Source organism: Lygodium microphyllum, chromosome 16 (assembly GCF_053477565.2).
Source record: "Lygodium microphyllum isolate KBCC chromosome 16, Lygodium_microphyllum_v1.1.10, whole genome shotgun sequence".
NCBI classification, from domain to species: domain Eukaryota; kingdom Viridiplantae; phylum Streptophyta; class Polypodiopsida; order Schizaeales; family Lygodiaceae; genus Lygodium; species Lygodium microphyllum.
Genome location: NC_141150.1, coordinates 116,919,863 through 116,938,298, shown reverse-complemented (window position 1 = coordinate 116,938,298; position 18,436 = coordinate 116,919,863). Strand labels below are relative to the sequence as shown.

Genomic DNA, 18,436 nt, shown 5'->3' with positions numbered 1-18,436 from the left:
GGCACCAAGGCCCTGTGAAAATTTTGAGGTTTTCCTGACAGCAGATGTATATTTTCTCTTTTAATACAAAGATTATTTCATGATCGCATTCTCTCTCTCTCTTTTCTAGCAGTCCTCCAAATACAAGACAGTCACTAAGAGCCACTGGTTATCCCTCCTAAGAGCAAAAGAGGAGAAGGAAAACCCACTACCCCCAACCCCCCACTTCACAACCAGTGGAGTTTAACTCTCACCTCCACTAACCCTCCTGAGACTGGGGCTGTAAGTTTCAGCTTGAGGCTTAGCCTATCGTAAAATGCTTCATACAAGGGCATTGCTCAAAGCCAACAAAAGGTCCAAACATGCCAACAATAATAAGGCAATCACTCTTGATCCTTTGGGTGCAGTGTACACATTCAAATAAGTGATTTAGTTTTATCTCACTAGATTATATTTTTCTGACTTGTGCGGCTCAATAGAAAAGAACACAAGGAATATCATTTTTTTTAAAGCACATTGTCTTAATCATTGCCACTAACCCTTCAATTTTTTCTCTCCCTACACCTTTGTTACATGAGAGGACTACAGAAAGATTGCAGATCTACTGAAGCTCTAAGACCAAGTAAATAATAGGAAGGTATCACAAAGGAAGGTATCACAAAGAACCAAAGACACAAGAAAGAAAAGGACACAAATCAAGTGATACAACTTTTTACCACCCAAAAGGTGTTGGAATGGATACAAGCCCTCTAGTACATCGAATTTACTAGATACATTGTCTCCAGGTATATACATCAAGAAAAGAGTCCTCAAAGATGAAAAATTTTAGACCACCTCCTGGTATTGCACATTGATCATGTAGCATCAGATGTCAGACTAAGCGAGCTGTCCAATCATCTGTCAATCATTTTGGCACTTACCTGATCAATAATCCTCATTAACAATATCTAGTTTCCGAATGGATATTGAAATCGGTTAACGTTACCATGGTTGTGAACGGGATAATGGAATACTTTGACCCTTCTCTGGCATTCCTTCAGGAGTGATCTGTCAAGCCCTTCATCACAACCACACAAATCAAGGTACTCCAAGTACATGCAATTATCAAGGATTGATTGCAACCCGTCATTTGACAAAGTCCTGGATGCTATTACAAGGTGTTTCAGACATGGAAAATGCTTTGCAATAGCAAAAAGCTCATCATTGGTTTCTGAAGAGAATCTCAGAGAAAGTTCAAGCCTGGTAATAAATCTACACTGTTGTCCAAAGGCCTCAAGTGATACAGCTGATATCGAGCATCCACAAACATTCAGGTGAATAAGATCAGGCATGTAGGGAGCAATCTGCTTCAAACATGCATCAGTTACTGCACTGCTATCCTGAATTCGAAGCACTTTGACTGAATGCTCCCTGAATTATGCATTTGCAACCCAAAGTAAGAACGCATGAAACTTGAAAGCTTTCGGAAGTATGTTATAGAGCATATCCATTAGAGCAATCAAAAGACATTCCAAATGTGCTAATGAACTTCTACACCTTGAGATGTTGACATGAACATATCAAGCAATTACAGTACAGCAAGTACAATCTGCAGCCCAATGAGCATATTCATGACAAAAAATGCAAAGCTACTTCAAAGTTCATTAAATGCATATTCAAATGTGAACTCTGAAGAGGTATATCTTTCACTCAGAAACATGACTTAAAAACCATGGAGTAACAAATGAACTCAGTGCATTTTTACTTGAGAGTTCAAACAACCATCTTGACTAATGTTCAACAGCAGTAGATGTCTTGCAAATGGACGGTATGCAAAAAATTTAGCAGTTGGAGGGCATGATCTAGAATTGACCTTGCCATCCTTCAGCGGTTGCAGTTGAGGGGAACTTGGCATTGACTTGCATTTGATGCCTTGTGACAAGTCTGCACCTTGTGTTTTGACATTGGCAAGCTCATCTGTTTTGGCACTTTTTACCCGTGGCTACCATGCAGGACCCAAGACTTGATCAAATTGCTGTTCTGTGAACTAATCTACTGTGCAGCACTTGTACCTCCGCACTTTTGCATATTGGAGCATGTTTTTTCCTCTTTCAGTTCAAACATGTCCAAACTGTTTGTGTTTCTGATATACCTACACCTTTGAGTTGCTCTGAAGGCTCTGCTCAAAAAGGTACCTGAGACCCAATATTTTTGGCTCGTCGATCTGGCAGAACAAATATTCATTTTGTGTTAAAAGTTTTGCATAGCAGTACCCTGGTCCTCAATCTTTGATTTTGTTTCTTGGGCTCAAGTGCAATCCAGATTGTGAGAGGCACAGATTCTTCTACTGCCTTCAGATCTTTGCAAGTAATTTGATTTTACTTTTTGTGTCCATAGGTGCATTTTAGTAATTTTTTCCTCCATTACACTTGAGTTGAGTTCCGTCTTTTGTCACAAGCTTAGAACAATAATGCTCAACTTCTTCACCCATCCATGTGGAGCTATCCTCCACCTCAACACGTCCTACGTCTTTCGACATCATATGTGGATCTAGCTGCAGCGGCAAGTGCTATTGTTGTTACTTGTAGCAAACATAGCAATGACAGCACATTGCACATTTGGAGATCTTCATCAGCCATTGTCCTTGTTGTATATGCGGTCCCTGCTTGCAGGATTCTCAGCCCTTTGTGCCTCAGCCTTGAGGACTTTACACTTCGCATTTGGAGCTGCCTTAATAAGGCCACACATTGTGACTCAATGCTTTTTCAAAAGCCATCATACCTCATTGGTGTTGAGCTAAAAATTCATTACCCACTGAGTAGCTATTTAAAACAGCCCCAAATCATGCAAATTACCAGAAGTACCATTAAACAAGGAGCGGTGCTAAAGAGTTTCTGTGTCCCACATGCAAAACCCTAATTTAGGAGGATCCTTCCACATCTATAAATAGACAAGCTGCCTAAAACCAGCTTTCCTTCTCAGATAGGGTGGTAAATCCCTAATCAAGCAATAAATAAATATAAATTGATATGCACACTTTACCTTCAAAATTCTTTGCCAATGGACACCCTGTTGACCCCAAAATTGGCACCCCTTTCAGTATTTCTTTAACTTTATTGATGACTAACGGATTGGGTACAAGCTAAGATTCCACAATCTCCTTGGCTGATCCAAAAACCCTTGTTGCTCCAACAATCAACAAACAAATTGGACACTATGTCCCTTGATTTTCACCCAAGACTTGCTCTAATTAGACCCCAACTAACCAAATGCTACCCCAAATTTACAATGGACAGGCTAGCATCTGAATTCCCTGGTAATTTGTAAACGCCCCGAACAACGTAGTACGCTTAACAATTATGATATTCGCTTGTTTTCGAGATTTAATATAAAAGAGAATGAACACTTAAAGCTGAAAATGAAAATTACTCACAAAATTACAGCCATGAAAATGTAAAAGTAATAGAGACAAGATTGAGGGTTGAAGATGGGCAAACCCCCCCTCCCCCCTCCCAAAGGAATGTATTTCTGCTCAACCCAAGTCCCTTAGGGAAGAGCTCAGTTACAATCAACCTAAGAGTGAGAAGAAGTAATTCTCACTCTCACAATATCATGCAAAGATGTACAAACACACATGCATTATCTATTATGCAATGATAAAAACTGATTTCTTTACAGTATGAGAGAAGAAAGAGGGGAAATCAGCCTTTCTCCATCGTTGATCACCAGTACATGGATAGGGCTTGCTTCTTGTTGCTAAAATGGAAGAAAGAGCTCCAAAAGGAGGTGCTGAAATGAATTTACAGGCTTGCTGTCCTGTAAAACAGCAGTGATAGAAGAGGGAATATGGAGGAATTTGATAATGGAGAAGTGGGGGACGATGATGGGGATGGATGGGGCCAGTTTCTGGCTATCTGTGGGTGCTGTACATGAGTTTACAGCAAAGAAAAATGATGCTGAATGAAGAAAAACGAGCTCTTATTTATAGGAGAGGGAAGAGCTAGTACAAAAGGGAAAAGTGGAGTAGCACAAGACAAGTGTCCAGCCACATGTCATGAGATGTAACAAGTGGTGGGACTCTTGGAAACTTGTGTGACAAGTGTCTTGATACTTGTCTCTTCTCTGTGGCCTTCCTTTTTGGGCTGAAAACTGTCAAGAATAGAAACAACCAAATTTAAAAAGCACAGTCAGAGTACAGAATTTACTATTTTAAGAATGGCATCCCTATTTTTTAGGACTAGCATTTTTAAGCTAATTCGAGGCTCCTAAAATTTAGGGACCTCCTAAAATTTTGGGACCTCCCAATATGGGTGTCATATGAAAGCTTTTTCCATGTGCATCGCAAAAACGGTATCAGAATCTTCATGTGACTTTCCTATGCAAAGAAATGTGCATTTCAAGTTTTCAGCCCACACATGCACATTGTACAAGCATTTCATGATCATGCCATCTTGTTGATTGTAACTGTCTGTTCTGGCAAATCTAGCCCACACTTCAAGGCATCAATCATTTCTATGTGCGAGTCTAACCCTGATATACGTGAGTTCTGGTCACAGGCGCCCAATCGGGCCATATAGGTGGAAGTGTGAACTATCTTTTCTCTAACCCACCGCGTGGGTCCACCATAACCTGTGACCACTCATCAGTGGCCAGCTCTAATGCACTTTTCTTTATATCTAATTAGTGCAAAGGAAACAAATTTAATAAATCATTATATAGACAAATTAATGAAAAAGGATACAAATTCTGTTTCTATAGAGTTGTGACAGCCCTCTGGCTTTTATTCAACTGTCCTCAGCTGAAAAACTTCTTGATATGGCTGAAGAATGTCTGGGTAATCCTTCATGAATTTTTCATCTACCCACTGTGCATCTGTTGCGGGTAGATTCTTGAATTTTAGTAAGAATTTTTGTGTCACAAGGCCACTTCTCGTAGTTCAATCCTTGTGAAACAAAATCTGTTCAGGTTCCAAGAGTTGCTCTATTTCTTCAACTTCTGGGGAATCTTCAGTAATGGGTTCCTTTGGTTCTGGTCCTACGTAAGGTTTTAGCAAACTTACATGAAAAGCATTGTGTATTTTCCAATGAGCAAAAGCTCAAGTCGATAAGAAACTTTATTTATTTTCTCAATCACTTTGAAGGATCCAAAGTATCTACTGGAGAGCTTTGGAAAAGATGAATTTTGACCGGAACTTTGTTTGAGCCTGCTTTTATCAAACTTTAGCAAGACATATTGACCTTTTTCAAAAGCCAAAGGTCTTCTTCGTTTATCTGCTTGCTTCTTTTGTCGCTCTTGGGTAACTTTGATAGTGGCTCAAACTTAATCCATTGCTATTTTTAAGTCCGAAGCAAACTCATCAGCAGCAAAAATCTTATCTTTAGTGCAAATAATTGGAGGAGGAATCACTTTACCCTGTACTGTTTCATTTGGAGCTTTCCCTGTGGATGAGTGCACTGTATTGTTGTAAGCAAACTCCAATAATGGAAGATGTTTCTCCCATTGTGACTTATGTTCACTAACATAAGCTTTCAACATATCCAAAAGAGTGAGATTCATCATCTCTGTTTAGCCGTCAGTTTGAGGATGAAAAGTTGAGGAGAACTTTAAAGTGGTTCCCAAATTCTCAAATAAAGCACGCCAAAAGTTACTTGTGAATTTGGAGTCTCTATTTGAAATGATCTCAGAAGGCATACCATGTAATCTGAAGATATGTTGAATGAAAAGTCTTGCAGCTTGTGCAGATTTCAATGTTTTATGACATGGAATAAAATGTGATTGCTTGCTGAATCGATCAATTATGACCCAAATCATATCATGACCTTGAGGTGTTCTTGGAATACCTAAGATGAAATCCATTATGATAGATTCCCATGGATCTTTGGGCACTGGAAGAGGTTGCAACAATCCTCGAGTCTTCTGCCTATTATACTTGGATTTTTGGCATACTAAACAAGCCTTAATGAATTTATGTGTATCTCTTCGTAATGTTGGCCAATAAAAGTAGCGCTCAATTGCACTTAGAGTGGCTGCCCTCCCTCTATGCCCTACATAAGGGGATTCATGACTTTCTTTAAGCACCTTTTGTCGAACAGGAAGAGTGACACAAAGGCGATTGTTCATGAAAAGGTAACCGTCTTTGATGGAATAATCTGGATGAGAACCTCCTTGCTGTAAATTTGACCAAATTGCTGCAAAATCAGTATCTTCATCATAAGTATTCTTCATCGTTTGAAAATCTTCATGATGAGCCACTGTAATAGTTGCAATGCGAGACACTCTAGAAAGTGCATCAGCAACTACATTTTGTTTCCCTGGAGTATACATAATTTGAAAATGAAACATAGACAAGAAATTTTCCCATCTTGCATATTTCTTCTGCAAATGCTTTTGAGTCTTGAAATACTTCAAGCTCAGATGATCAGTTTTAATAAGGAATTCATTGCCTAAAAGATAATGTATCCATATCTTCAAAGCATGAACCACTGCTAAGAGCTTCTTTTCATAAATGTCATACCTTTTCTCCACATCATTTAGACAGCGGCTTGCAAAGGCTACGGCATGGCCTTCTTAATTTAGCACTGCACCAATACAATCACCGCAAGCATCTGCTTCCACCACAAATGGTCTTACCAAATCTGAAATGATAAGAACAGGTCCAAAAGTAAGAGCTGTTTTCAACCTTGTGAAAGCTGCCTTCTCTTTTTCCTTCCATTGGAAAGATGTCTTCTTCTTTGTAAAGTCATGAAGTGGAGAAGTCATATGTGTAAAATGCTTGATGAAGCGGCAGTAATAAGAGCATAAGCCAAGAAACGATCGCACCTCATGTACATCATGAAGATAAGGCCATTCTTGGATTATCTTAATCTTTTCAGGATCCATCTGAATCCCTTCAGAAGAGATGACATGCCCAAGGTAATTTATTTTATGCATGAAAAATTCACTCTTTTTACCATTTACCAAGAGTTGATTTTGTTGAAGTAATTGTAGAACAATCTCCAAGTGCTGATGATGCTCCTCTTCATTCTTGCTAAAGACAAGAATATCATCAAAGAAAGTACCGACATATTGTCGATGCTCTCTAAAGATGCGCTCCATCATTCGATTAAAGGTGGCTGGTACATTGGTTAATCCGAAAGGAACCACCAAGAATTCATAAAGACCATATGAAGTGCGGAAAGCAGTTTTGTGTACATCTTGTGATATTATCCTAATTTGATGATAGCCACTCTTTAGATCAATGCGGTTGAAAACCTTTGAGCCTCCTAGACGATCCAAAATGTCGTTGATTCTAAGAATAGGAAACCGATTCTTCACAGTGATTTTGTTAAGGGCTCGATATTCAATGCACATCCTGAATGTGTCATCTTTCTTTTGAACAAGAAGAACCGGTGAACAAAATGGTGAGCTACTTGGCCTAATTAGCCCACGATTGAGTAGGTCTTCGACTTGCTTTCTGATTTCTTCTTGTTGAGGACGGCTCACACAGTATGGTGCTATATTAGGAGGAGAACTGCCCAGAATAATATCAATATGATGGACTTCTGGCCTTTCTAGGGGAAGCTGATAAGGAAGATCTTCCGAAAAACAATCTTTATACTTTTCGAAGAGCTGTCGCTCTTGGTTTTCAGCATTCATATTATCTTTTACATCAGTGACATAAAGCAAACAACATTGAACACAATCCTTAATTGCTCTAGAGACTTGCATATGGCTTACCATAGGTATGGTGTCTCCAGAAACTCCAGCTTGGATCTCGTACTTCTTGCCTTTGTTGGTGAGTTCTACCTTCTTTTTCTGAGAGAAGATGGTTGAATCTACTCTATGATTCCAGGGCATGCCAAGAATCACATCGCAACCATCAAGGTCTCCGATACAGAAGGTATCTCCGTCACTGTAGCCTTGAATTTGAAACTTGAGCTTGCCAATGTAGGGTGTCACGGTCTTCATTGTGTCACCTTCATCGCCATTTAAAGCTTGGCGAACTTCTACCGCAGTATCCATCTCTTCATTCTTTAATCCAAGCTCTTAAGCTAATTGCAAGGAAATGACATTTTCATTCGCCCCAAGATCTATCGAGAATAGTGTTTGCTTACCTTGCAACTGTCCCCAAGCTTTTAATAATTTGCGCATCTCTGGAGTGTGAGTTGTGTTTGCAACTACATCACTGATAGCATTGATTTTCACTGGCGACTTAGACTTGTTGTCAGAAACCTTGCTTTGTCCTTTGTTTGGGCATTGCTTCACTATGTGGCCTGTTTGTCCACATTTAAAGCACTTCCCTTCTTTCATGAAGTGCTGCTTTTGTTCTTCGAAAAGTTGCTTTTCTTGTGGGTATAGATTGGAGCGAAATTGAGGAGCATTAGGAGGTGCATAGGACTTCATCTTCTTTTGATTTGATGGCTGCTTTTGCCGCTGTTTTTGTCCTTCATTTGGGGCTGAATACTCCTCATCATCAGCTACTCTCTTCTTATCATTCTTTTGAAATGATTTGTTGCCATTGTGCTCCATTTCCCATGTCTCAGCATGGTCAATGAGTTCCCTAAGACTAGAACAATGATAATGATTAAAGCCAGTACGAAGTTTAAAATGCAAACCACCTTAAAACTTCCTCAGTTTTTCCGAACTGCTGATCTTCTTGAAATGTTGGACCTTCAAAAGTAGCTCCCAAAATCTCTTGGTATAGTCACCAAGTGACTCATTTTTCCTTTGCCAAAGCCGATCCCATTCCATTTTTACATCTCTTTTGAAATGAACAGGAAAAAATTGGCTTTGTATCATGCGAACAAAGGACCGCCATGATTTTGAGGCACCATGATCATATTCCAACCCCGTCCACCAAGTATGGGCTAAGTCGGTCAAATGTAAAGCTGCAAGCTTAATCTTTTCTTTTTCTTTATACTTGTCACGACCATACAAAATTTGAAATTGACGAATAAACTTCAGAAAAAGATCAGGATTTCGAGAACCATCATACATACTGAACTTGATCTTCTTTTCAAGTTGAGATAGTGACTTAGTCTTCTTCTTCTTCTTATGCCTTCATCCATGCCCAGATCTTGAGGTTGAAGATGATGAAGTGCTTGATGGGGATGAAGATGGAGATGAGGGTGAAGAATGTCGACGCCTTTGATGATGATGAGGTCTTCCACGAGAAGGGTGTGACTCTTCGTCACTAGAAGAGGGTCCATCAGAGTAGGCGCCAGATGACTTTGAAGAAGAGGATGAGCTTCAACGCGATCTCTTTCTTTGTCTTGAAGTAGAATGGGACTGCCTCTTAGAAGTAGTTGGACTTCTTGATCGGCTCCTTTCATTGGTATGGCTTTGTCTCCTTGAAGCAGATGGGCTTCTTTCCTTGAATTCTTTGGGATTCTCAACTTTTTCTAGTTTGAGAAGTTGCTCACGAATTTACTGATTCTCCTCTCTAAGACTTTGAATGGCTTGAAGGATAGCACTCGACTGATCCATTGAGACTCTAAGAAAAATATGCTCAAGCACTCAATACAAGGGCTGAAAACAAACAAACTTATAATTGTAAGCACTACCAGTGTTGGGGTGAGGACCGAGCCAAAGCTCTGATACCACTGTAAACACCCCGAACAACGTAGTATGCTTAACAATTATGATATTCACTTGTTTTCAAGATTTAATATAAAAGAGAATGAACACTTAAAGCTGAAAATAAAAATTACTCACAAAATTACAGCCATGAAAATGTAAAAGTAATGGAGACAAGATTGAGGGTTGAAGATGGGCAACCCCCCCCCCCCCCCCCCGAAGAAATGTATTTATGCTCAACTCAAGTCCCTTAGGAAATAGCTGAGTTACAATCAGCCTGAGAGTGAGGAGAAGTAATTCTCACTCTTACAATATCATGCAAAGATGTACAAACACATATGCATTATCTATTATGCAATGATAAGAACTGATTTCTTTACAGTATGAGAGAAAAAAGAGGAGAAATCAACCTTTCTCCATCGTTGATCAGCAATACATGGATAGGGCTTGCTTCTTGTTGTTAAAATGGAAGAAAGAGCTCAAGAAGGAGATACTGAAATGAATTTACAGGCTTGCTGTCCTGTAAAACAGCAATGATAGAAGAGGGAATATGGAAAATTTTGATAATGAAGAAGTGGGGGATGATGATGGGGATGGATGGGGCCAATTTCTGGCTATCTGTGGGTGATGTACATGAGTTTACAGCAAAGAAAAATGATGGTGAATGAAGAAAAACGAGCTCTTATTTATAGAAGAGGGAAGAGCTAGTACAAAAGGGAAAAGTGGAGCAGCAAAAGACAAGTGTCCAGCCACATGTCATGAGATGTGACAAGTGGTGGGACTCTTGGAAACTTGTGTGACAAGTGTCTTGACACTTGTCTCTTCTCTATGGCCTTCCTTTTTGGGCTGAATACTGTCAAGAATACAAACAACCAAATTTAGTAAACACAGTCAAAGTACAGAATTTACTATTTTTAGAATGACATCCCTATTTTTTAGGACTAGCATTTTTAGGCTAATTCGATACCACTATAAACGCCCCGAACAACGTAGTATGCTTAACAATTATGATATTCGCTTGTTTTCAAGATTTAATATAAAAGAGAATGAACACTTAAAGCTGAAAATGAAAATTACTCAAAAAATTACAGCCATGAAAATGTAAAAGTAATGGAGACAAGATTAAGGGTTGAAGATGGGCAACCCCCCCCCCCTCCCCCTCCGAAGGAATGTATTTCTGGTCAACCCAAGTCCCTTAGGGAAGAGCTCAGTTACAATCAACCTAAGAGTGAGGAGAAGTAATTCTCACTCTCACAATATCATGCAAAGATGTACAAACACACATGCATTATCTATTATGCAATGATAAGGACTGATTTCTTTACAGTATGAGAGAAGAAAGAGGGGAAATCAGCCTTTCTCCATCGTTGATCACCAATACATGGATAGGGCTTGCTTCTTGTTGCTAAAATGAAAGAAAGAGCTCGAGAAGGAAGTGCTGAAATGAATTTACAGGCTTGCTGTCCTGTAAAACAGCAGTGATAGAAGAGGGAATATGGAGGAATTTGATAATGAAGAAGTGAGGGATGATGATGGGGATGAATGGGGCCAGTTTCTGGCTATCTGTGGGTGTTGTACATGAGTTTACAGCAAAGAAAAATGATGCTGAATGAAGAAAAACGAGCTCTTATTTATAGGAGAGGGAAGAGCTAGTACAAAAGGGGAAAGTGGAGTAGCACAAGACAAGTATCCAGCCACATGTCATGAGATGTGACAAGTGGTGGGACTCTTGGAAACTTGTGTGACAAGTGTCTTGACACTTGTCTCTTCTCTATGGCCTTTCTTTTTGGGCTGAATACTATCAAGAATAGAAACAATCAAATTTAGTAAGCACAGTCAGAGTACAGAATTTACTATTTTTAGAATGACATCCCTATTTTTTAGGACTAGCATTTTTAGGCTAATTCGATACCACTGTAAACGCCCCGAACAACGTAGTATGCTTAACAATTATGATATTCGCTTGTTTTCAAGATTTAATATAAAAGAGAATGAACACTTAAAGCTGAAAATGAAAATTACTCACAAAATTACAACCATGAAAATGTAAAAGTAATGGAGACAAGATTGAGGGTTGAAGATGGGCAAAACCCCCCCCCCCCCCCCCTCCCCCCGAAGGAATGTATTTCTGCTCAATCCAAGTCCCTTAGAGAAGAGCTCAGTTACAATCAACCTGAGAGTGAGGAGACGTAATTCTCACTCTCACAATATCATGCAAAGATGTACAAACACACATGCATTATCTATTATGCAATGATAAGAACTGATTTCTTTACAGTATGAGAGAAGAAAGAGGGGAAATCAATCTTTCTCCATCGTTGATCAACAGTACATGGATAGGGCTTGCTTCTTGTTGCTAAAATGGAAGAAAGAGCTCGAGAAGGAGGTGTTGTAATGAATTTACAGGCTTGTCCTGTAAAACAGCAGTGATAGAAGAGGGAATATGGAGGAATTTGATAATGAAGAAGTGGGGGATGATAATGGGGATGAATGGGGCCAATTTCTGGCTATCTGTGGGTGCTGTACATGAGTTTACAGCAAAGAAAAATGATGCTGAATGAAGAAAAACGAGCTCTTATTTATAGGAGAGGGAAGAGCTAGTACAAAAGGTGAAAGTGGAGTAGCACAAGACAAGTGTCCAGCCACATGTCATGAGATGTGACAAGTGGTGGGACTCTTGGAAACTTGTGTGACAAGTGTCTTGACACTTGTCTCTTCTCTATGGCCTTTCTTTTTGGGCTGAATACTGTCAAGAATAGAAACAACCAAATTTAGTAAGCACAGTCAGAGTACAGAATTTACTATTTTTAGAATGACATCCCTATTTTTTAGGACTAGCATTTTTAGGCTAATTCAAGGCTCCTAAAATTTAGGGACCCCCCAATATGGGTGTCATATGAAAGCTTTTTCCGTGTACATCGCAAAAACGGTATCAGAATCTTCATGTGACTTTCCTATACAAAGAAATGTGAATTTCAAGCTTTCAACCCACACATGCACATTGTACAAGCATTTCATGATCATGCCATCTTGTTGATTGTAACTGTCTGTTCTGGCGGATCTAGCCCACACTTCAAGACATCAATCCTTTCTGTTGCAAGTCTAACCCTGATATGCGTGAGTTTTGATCACAGGCGCCCAATCGGACCATATAGGTGGAAGTGTGAACTATCTTTTCTCTAACCCACCACGTGGGTCCACCATAACCTGTAACCACTCATCAGTGGCCAGCTCCAATGCACTTTTCTTTATATCTAATTAGTGTAAAGGAAACAAATTTAATAAATCATTATATATACAAATTAATGAAAAAGTATACAAATTCTATTTCTATAGAGTTGTGACATAATTCTACAAATTTCAAGTGCTGAATTCAATATGATGCCGTCCGATGGTACAAGTCTCGAGGTGGCTACTAAACACTAATTTCTGCAAAAATTTAGGGTTTATAGCAAAAATCTTCCTATTATCTACCAAATCTAGCTAAGATCTACTCCAAATGGTTAAGATAAGCTGAGATCTTTTGAGAATAGACTAGAGAAAGTAAGAGAATCCCAAAGAGCAAGGTAACCACAAAAAGTTTCAGCCCCGAAACGTTTCACCCCTAAAATGTTGTATTTCACTCCAAAACATTTCACCTTTGGGCGAGTCCCAAGTGAGTTGAATAATACAGATGAGAGAGTTTTCTTTATAAACAATGAGTTACAACTTATACATTAATGTCATGCGAATCCTTTCATATCAGCCAATGATGTGTATCCTATATGTAGAGTGCCCAAAAACCTCAAAAAAGAAAGAAAAAACAATTTTTTTTCATTTAAAAATCTTGTTTCACTCATGGTGTTTCATGTCTCAATTTAATGTTTCAAGCATTTCAACAGTTTCACCTTTCCGTGCTAGAGAAATGCATTTTGAGGGTTACCTTGCCAAAGAGAAAATACAGAGATTCCTCACAGGAAATGGCTGAATTCAGCCTATAGCCTGCAGCTTGTCAAATCTACCCCTATAGCAGTTGCCCACTGCTAGAGCGGCCCAAAACTACTGTCATCAACCTCAAGTTGCTATCATTTGATCTTGATGGTCCTTCTCTTGCTAGTGTCTTATCGCCTAGGGCCTCTAGCTACTATTTCCTATAGCAGATGGCTGAAAACTAGTCTGAATTTTGATCTGCAACACCTCTCTCTCTCTCTCATAAGCTAGAAACTCTGTGAATGGCTGAAACCGGGCCCAAAAAACGTTTTCTCAGTTTGCATGGGTATTTTTATCAAGTGGCAACCTTCTAAACCAAATTTTCAACATTATCTAGCCATTAAATTATTTTTCAGAATTAAATAATTCTAAAAATTTCAATCCTTTTTGCCCAAAATTAAGTGTACCCATTTATAATTAAAGTGGCTAAGCCATTTGCAGCATGGAATGGTCCCTAACCTCCATTGACCCTTAGACTAGCATTAATCAATTAATTAATGCTAGTCCCTAATGTAACCACTGACACTTATTGACCAAACAACTATCCTATGTCAAAACTGACACCAACTAACCACCAAAGCCTAGCTAGCATAACTTGTCATAACTTTTTCCTTTGACACCCACTGCATCCTCGAGATCCTTGTCTTGTTACCATGAAATAATTGCCATGTACATCACATGTGCTAAACAGCCTTGTACATTTGATTATTAACTTAATCAAATATTATTAGTAAGATTAAGGCACCTCAAAACTTCATATCCCCATGATAGACCTCCCCCTTGAATCCCTGCAATCATTCTCGATTGCACTGCATTGTGCCAAAGAAAAAGCATGCTACACTAGAATTTCCAAAACACATCACAATCATAACATTGACCACTATTGTCTAACCATGCCACATGCCCCAAACCTGCTGAAAATTTCCAGCTAGCATAAACATTAGATAAAACTGAGAAACAGTCTAGTACTTTTACTAGAAACCCATTGGATGCATCCATAACTCATGTTTCTCAATTGTTCTCACTTCACAACCATACGAAAGCATATTTTCAGCATAAACCATGGCTGAAACTATCAATGATATTTACTAACATACTGCTGCCCATGGAAACAACTGTAAACCATTGAAAGCTGAGCATAATCTGATCATACACTGATCACTTGCTAATCTCAAAACTGATCACAAACTGCTGCAAATGTGATCCCAAACTAATCATAAACTAATTAGTAAAGATGCAAAATTGATCCCAAAAGTAATCATAAAAGGTTCTCAGATTGATCAAAAACTGAGCTAAAACTAATTAGAATTTTGTCTCAAAACTTAAGCAAACACTTACGCCAAACTAATCATAAATTGATGCAAAACTATAGTTTCAGTGCCTAGGTGAAACTCATACTCATCTGCATACATCTCACAGTGACTAATACACTGAGAAGTAACCTCATGGCAGACATACTATCAACACAATACCTTGGATGCATGCCGAATAATCCAAGATCCACTACATATAAGAGTTGTCTAAAACTAGTGGAATGGAAGTGCTACCTCTCCCTTGAGCATCAAGCAATGCTCCAAACCCCTACTCTACTAAACTTGATTGTGTCTAATCTTAAGTCTGGCTCTACTAGAAAAGCATCTAGGTAAAGCTACAACAACTGAGGATTATCTACGAAGTTATCCCCTTCCATCCACTTTGCATTCTTTGGTGAATAGTTCTGAAACTTCACCAAGTATCTCTTGGAAACTTTACCTCCAACTTCTTTCCTTATGTACCAAGATTTGCTTAGATACCACTATCTCATCTAGTTTCTCAACCTTAGACTGAAATTCTGCAAATATACCCTCTGGCACATCACTACGAAAAGGCCTCAACAAACTGACATGAAACGCATTGAGTAACTGCAAATGTGGAGATAATTTCAATCAATATGCCATATCATTGATATTTTCCAACACCTGGAAGGGTCCATAGTATCCCATACTTAGCTTCGAATGCATCATCTCTTTTCCTTTCATCTTTGTCAGTCTTGCCTTTTCAAAACGCAGCAATACATAATCACCCTCTGCAAATTGCAAAGCACGTCTATGGCGATCAACTACCCTCTTTTGCTTTTCCTATGAGTAAAGTATATATTTTATCTTTGCATAGGCTGCATCCAAGTTTTCCATGAAACCATCTACCTCAAAGATCTTATCCTTAGTCTATAAGATAGATGGTATATTCTTGCCACTCTCAACCACCTCAAAAGGAGCTTAGCCAATGGAACTATGCACCGTGTTGTTGTAAACAAACTCAACCAATGGCGCATACTGCTCCCACTGTCTCTTATAGTCTAAAACATAACATCTCAAAAGATCTAACAATGTGGAATTTGCTTCCTCAAATTGACCATCTATCTGCAAATGAAAGAATGATGAGAATATTAGCGTAGTACCCATATTCTCAAACAACCCCTTCCAAAATAAACTAGTCATCTGAGGGTCTCAATCACTAGCGATCGACTCTTGTATACCATGATACTTAAAGATATGCTGCAAAAATAATCATCCCATATAATTAACATTTCTTTTCTTCCTCACCGGAATGAAATGAGTATGTTTGCTAAACTTACAAATGAGTGTGGTACTCGTATTCTCAAACAACCCCTTTCAAAATAAACTGGTCATCCGAGGGTCCCAATCAGTGATGATTGACTCTTGCATACCATGATACTTAAAGATATGCTGCAAAAATAATCATATCATATGATCAAGCTTTCTTTTCTTCCTCACCAGAATGAAATGAGTATGTTTGCTAAACTTACAAACGATAGTCCATGTCCATACCCTAGAAAGCTCAAAAATAAAATCCATTGCAATGGTCTAAGACCTATCTAGAATATACAAGGGCTGCAACAAGCCTAACATCTTTTGCCTATCATGCTTTACCTTTTGACATATGATGCATGTCCAGACAAATTGCTCTACATCATGCCTCAAAGCTAGCCAATAAAAGAAATGCTCCACTACCTTGATTGTGGCATCAATGCCTCTATGTCCTAAATACAGAGGGGCATGACTTTCAATGGTAACTCTAGATCTTAACTACTTTGTGACACAATCGTCCATGCATCATCAAAAATCCATCTCTAAGCACAAAATGCTCATGTCTCTAGCCATTGTAGAGTTGATCATAAACATGAGCAAAGCCTGAATCAACAATATACTACTCTTTCATGGCATCCAACTCAATGCAATAAACCGTGCTAACGGCTAAAATATATGGCTTACGTGACATTACATCAGCCACAACATTCTTTTTATCATCAATATGTATAATCTGAAAATAAAACATAGAGAGAAAATTTGACCATCTCATGTGCTTCTCTAATAACTTTTTCTACATTAGAAAGTATCTCAAAGTTTGATCGTCTGTCTACGTTATAAAATCAGCCCCCAACAAGTAGTGTTTCCACGTAGACAGTGCATGAATTACACTAAGTTTATCTTCAGTGCACTTTGCTCTCCCAAAGGTGTAGAAGATGACTTCTTCTTCTTGCCCTTCTTGTCCTTCTTAAAAGCATTCAAAAATCAAAAATTAAAAATTAGATGAGCTGCGGATCCTTTGCCAATCCGGCAAAGAGATTTGTTGTTGTCCTCATCCTTGATCCAATTCTTCAACTGGTCATCAAATTCCTCCACTTGGTTATCAGCATCATTATGCCTTGAAGGCCCTACATCTTGCCCAACATCAACATTTTCAACTAGCTACCCATGGTCTGAGCCTTGTCCAAGATCAAACATTCCATTTCCTCCTTCGCCATGTGAATGTCCATACTGAGAGGCATCATCATTGCTTGATTCCATCCCACTGTATAAAGACATCTTGCTGTAATTTCTTAGCTAAACACAAAAATCGGCACTACCACAAAGATTTGGCTTGCAATTAGGTGCCTTGGGCCCACCAAATCAAGGGATTGAGTGGTATCCCAGCAATGGAACCATGAAACCAGCCTTCCTTATCGGATAGGGTGGTAATTCCTTGATCAAGCACTTAAGTAAAGCAATCAGTAAATAAACATAAATTAAAATTCACACTTCAAATTCCTCGACAGTGGACACCTTGTTGGCCCCACAATTGATGCCCCTTTCAGTATTTCTTTAACTTTATTGACTAACGGATTGGGTACAAGCTTAGATTCCACAATCTCCTTCGCCAATCCAAAAGCCCCTTGATGCTCCAACAACGAGCAAACAAATTGGGTGATTTGCCACTTAATTTTCACCCAAGACTTGCTCTAATTGGACCCCAACTAACCAAATGATGCCCCAAATTTACAATGGATGGGCTGGCATCTAAATTCCCTGATAATTCTACGAATTTTAGGTGTTGAATTCACTGTATGATGCTTTCTACTAATTGCATGGGTCCCAAGGTGGTTGTTAAACTATAATTTCTGTAAAAATATAGGGTTTACAGCAAAAATCCTCCCTTATCCATCAAATCTGGCTGAGATAAGCTTGAGATCTTTTGAAAACGGGCTGAAGGAAGTGAGAGAATGCTTGAGAGAGAAAATTCAAAGATTCCTTCTAGGAAATGGCTGAATTTTTCCTGCAACCTGTCAAATCTGCCCCTATAGCTACTACCTACTGCCAAAGAGGCCCAAAATTGTTGTCACCACCCTCAAGTTGTTGTCGCTTGATCCCCTAGGTCCTCTGGCTGCTGTCCCCTATAGCAAATGGCTGAAAACTAGTCTGAATTCTAATATGCACCACCTTCTCTCTCTCTTTTTTTTCGTAAAAAGGTAATTGTATTAATTACGAAAAGTTTCCATGATTACAAGATACACGATGGCTCTACCCCATCATGTGTACAAACTGACTGTTTACAAGAACCAGAGGGCCAAATAGTTACAAAATCATGGCAAAGACACGGAGGAAATTGCCATGTGCCAGGGGCGTAAGTCCTCCCG

At 39.0% G+C, this 18,436-nt stretch overlaps 1 protein-coding gene across 1 annotated transcript in view; it reads right to left on the bottom strand.

The window, feature by feature from the left end:
* Positions 1-616: 616 nt before the first annotated feature.
* Positions 617-18,436, bottom strand: part of LOC148023283 (F-box protein FBW2-like) — a 30,707-nt gene continuing 12,887 nt past the window's right edge. Inside the window, exon 2 of the mRNA XM_087696321.1 lies at positions 617-1,389. Within this exon, the coding sequence (XP_087552447.1) occupies positions 927-1,389 (463 nt within the window). The 3' untranslated portion in view covers positions 617-926. The remainder of the gene's footprint in view (positions 1,390-18,436) is intronic.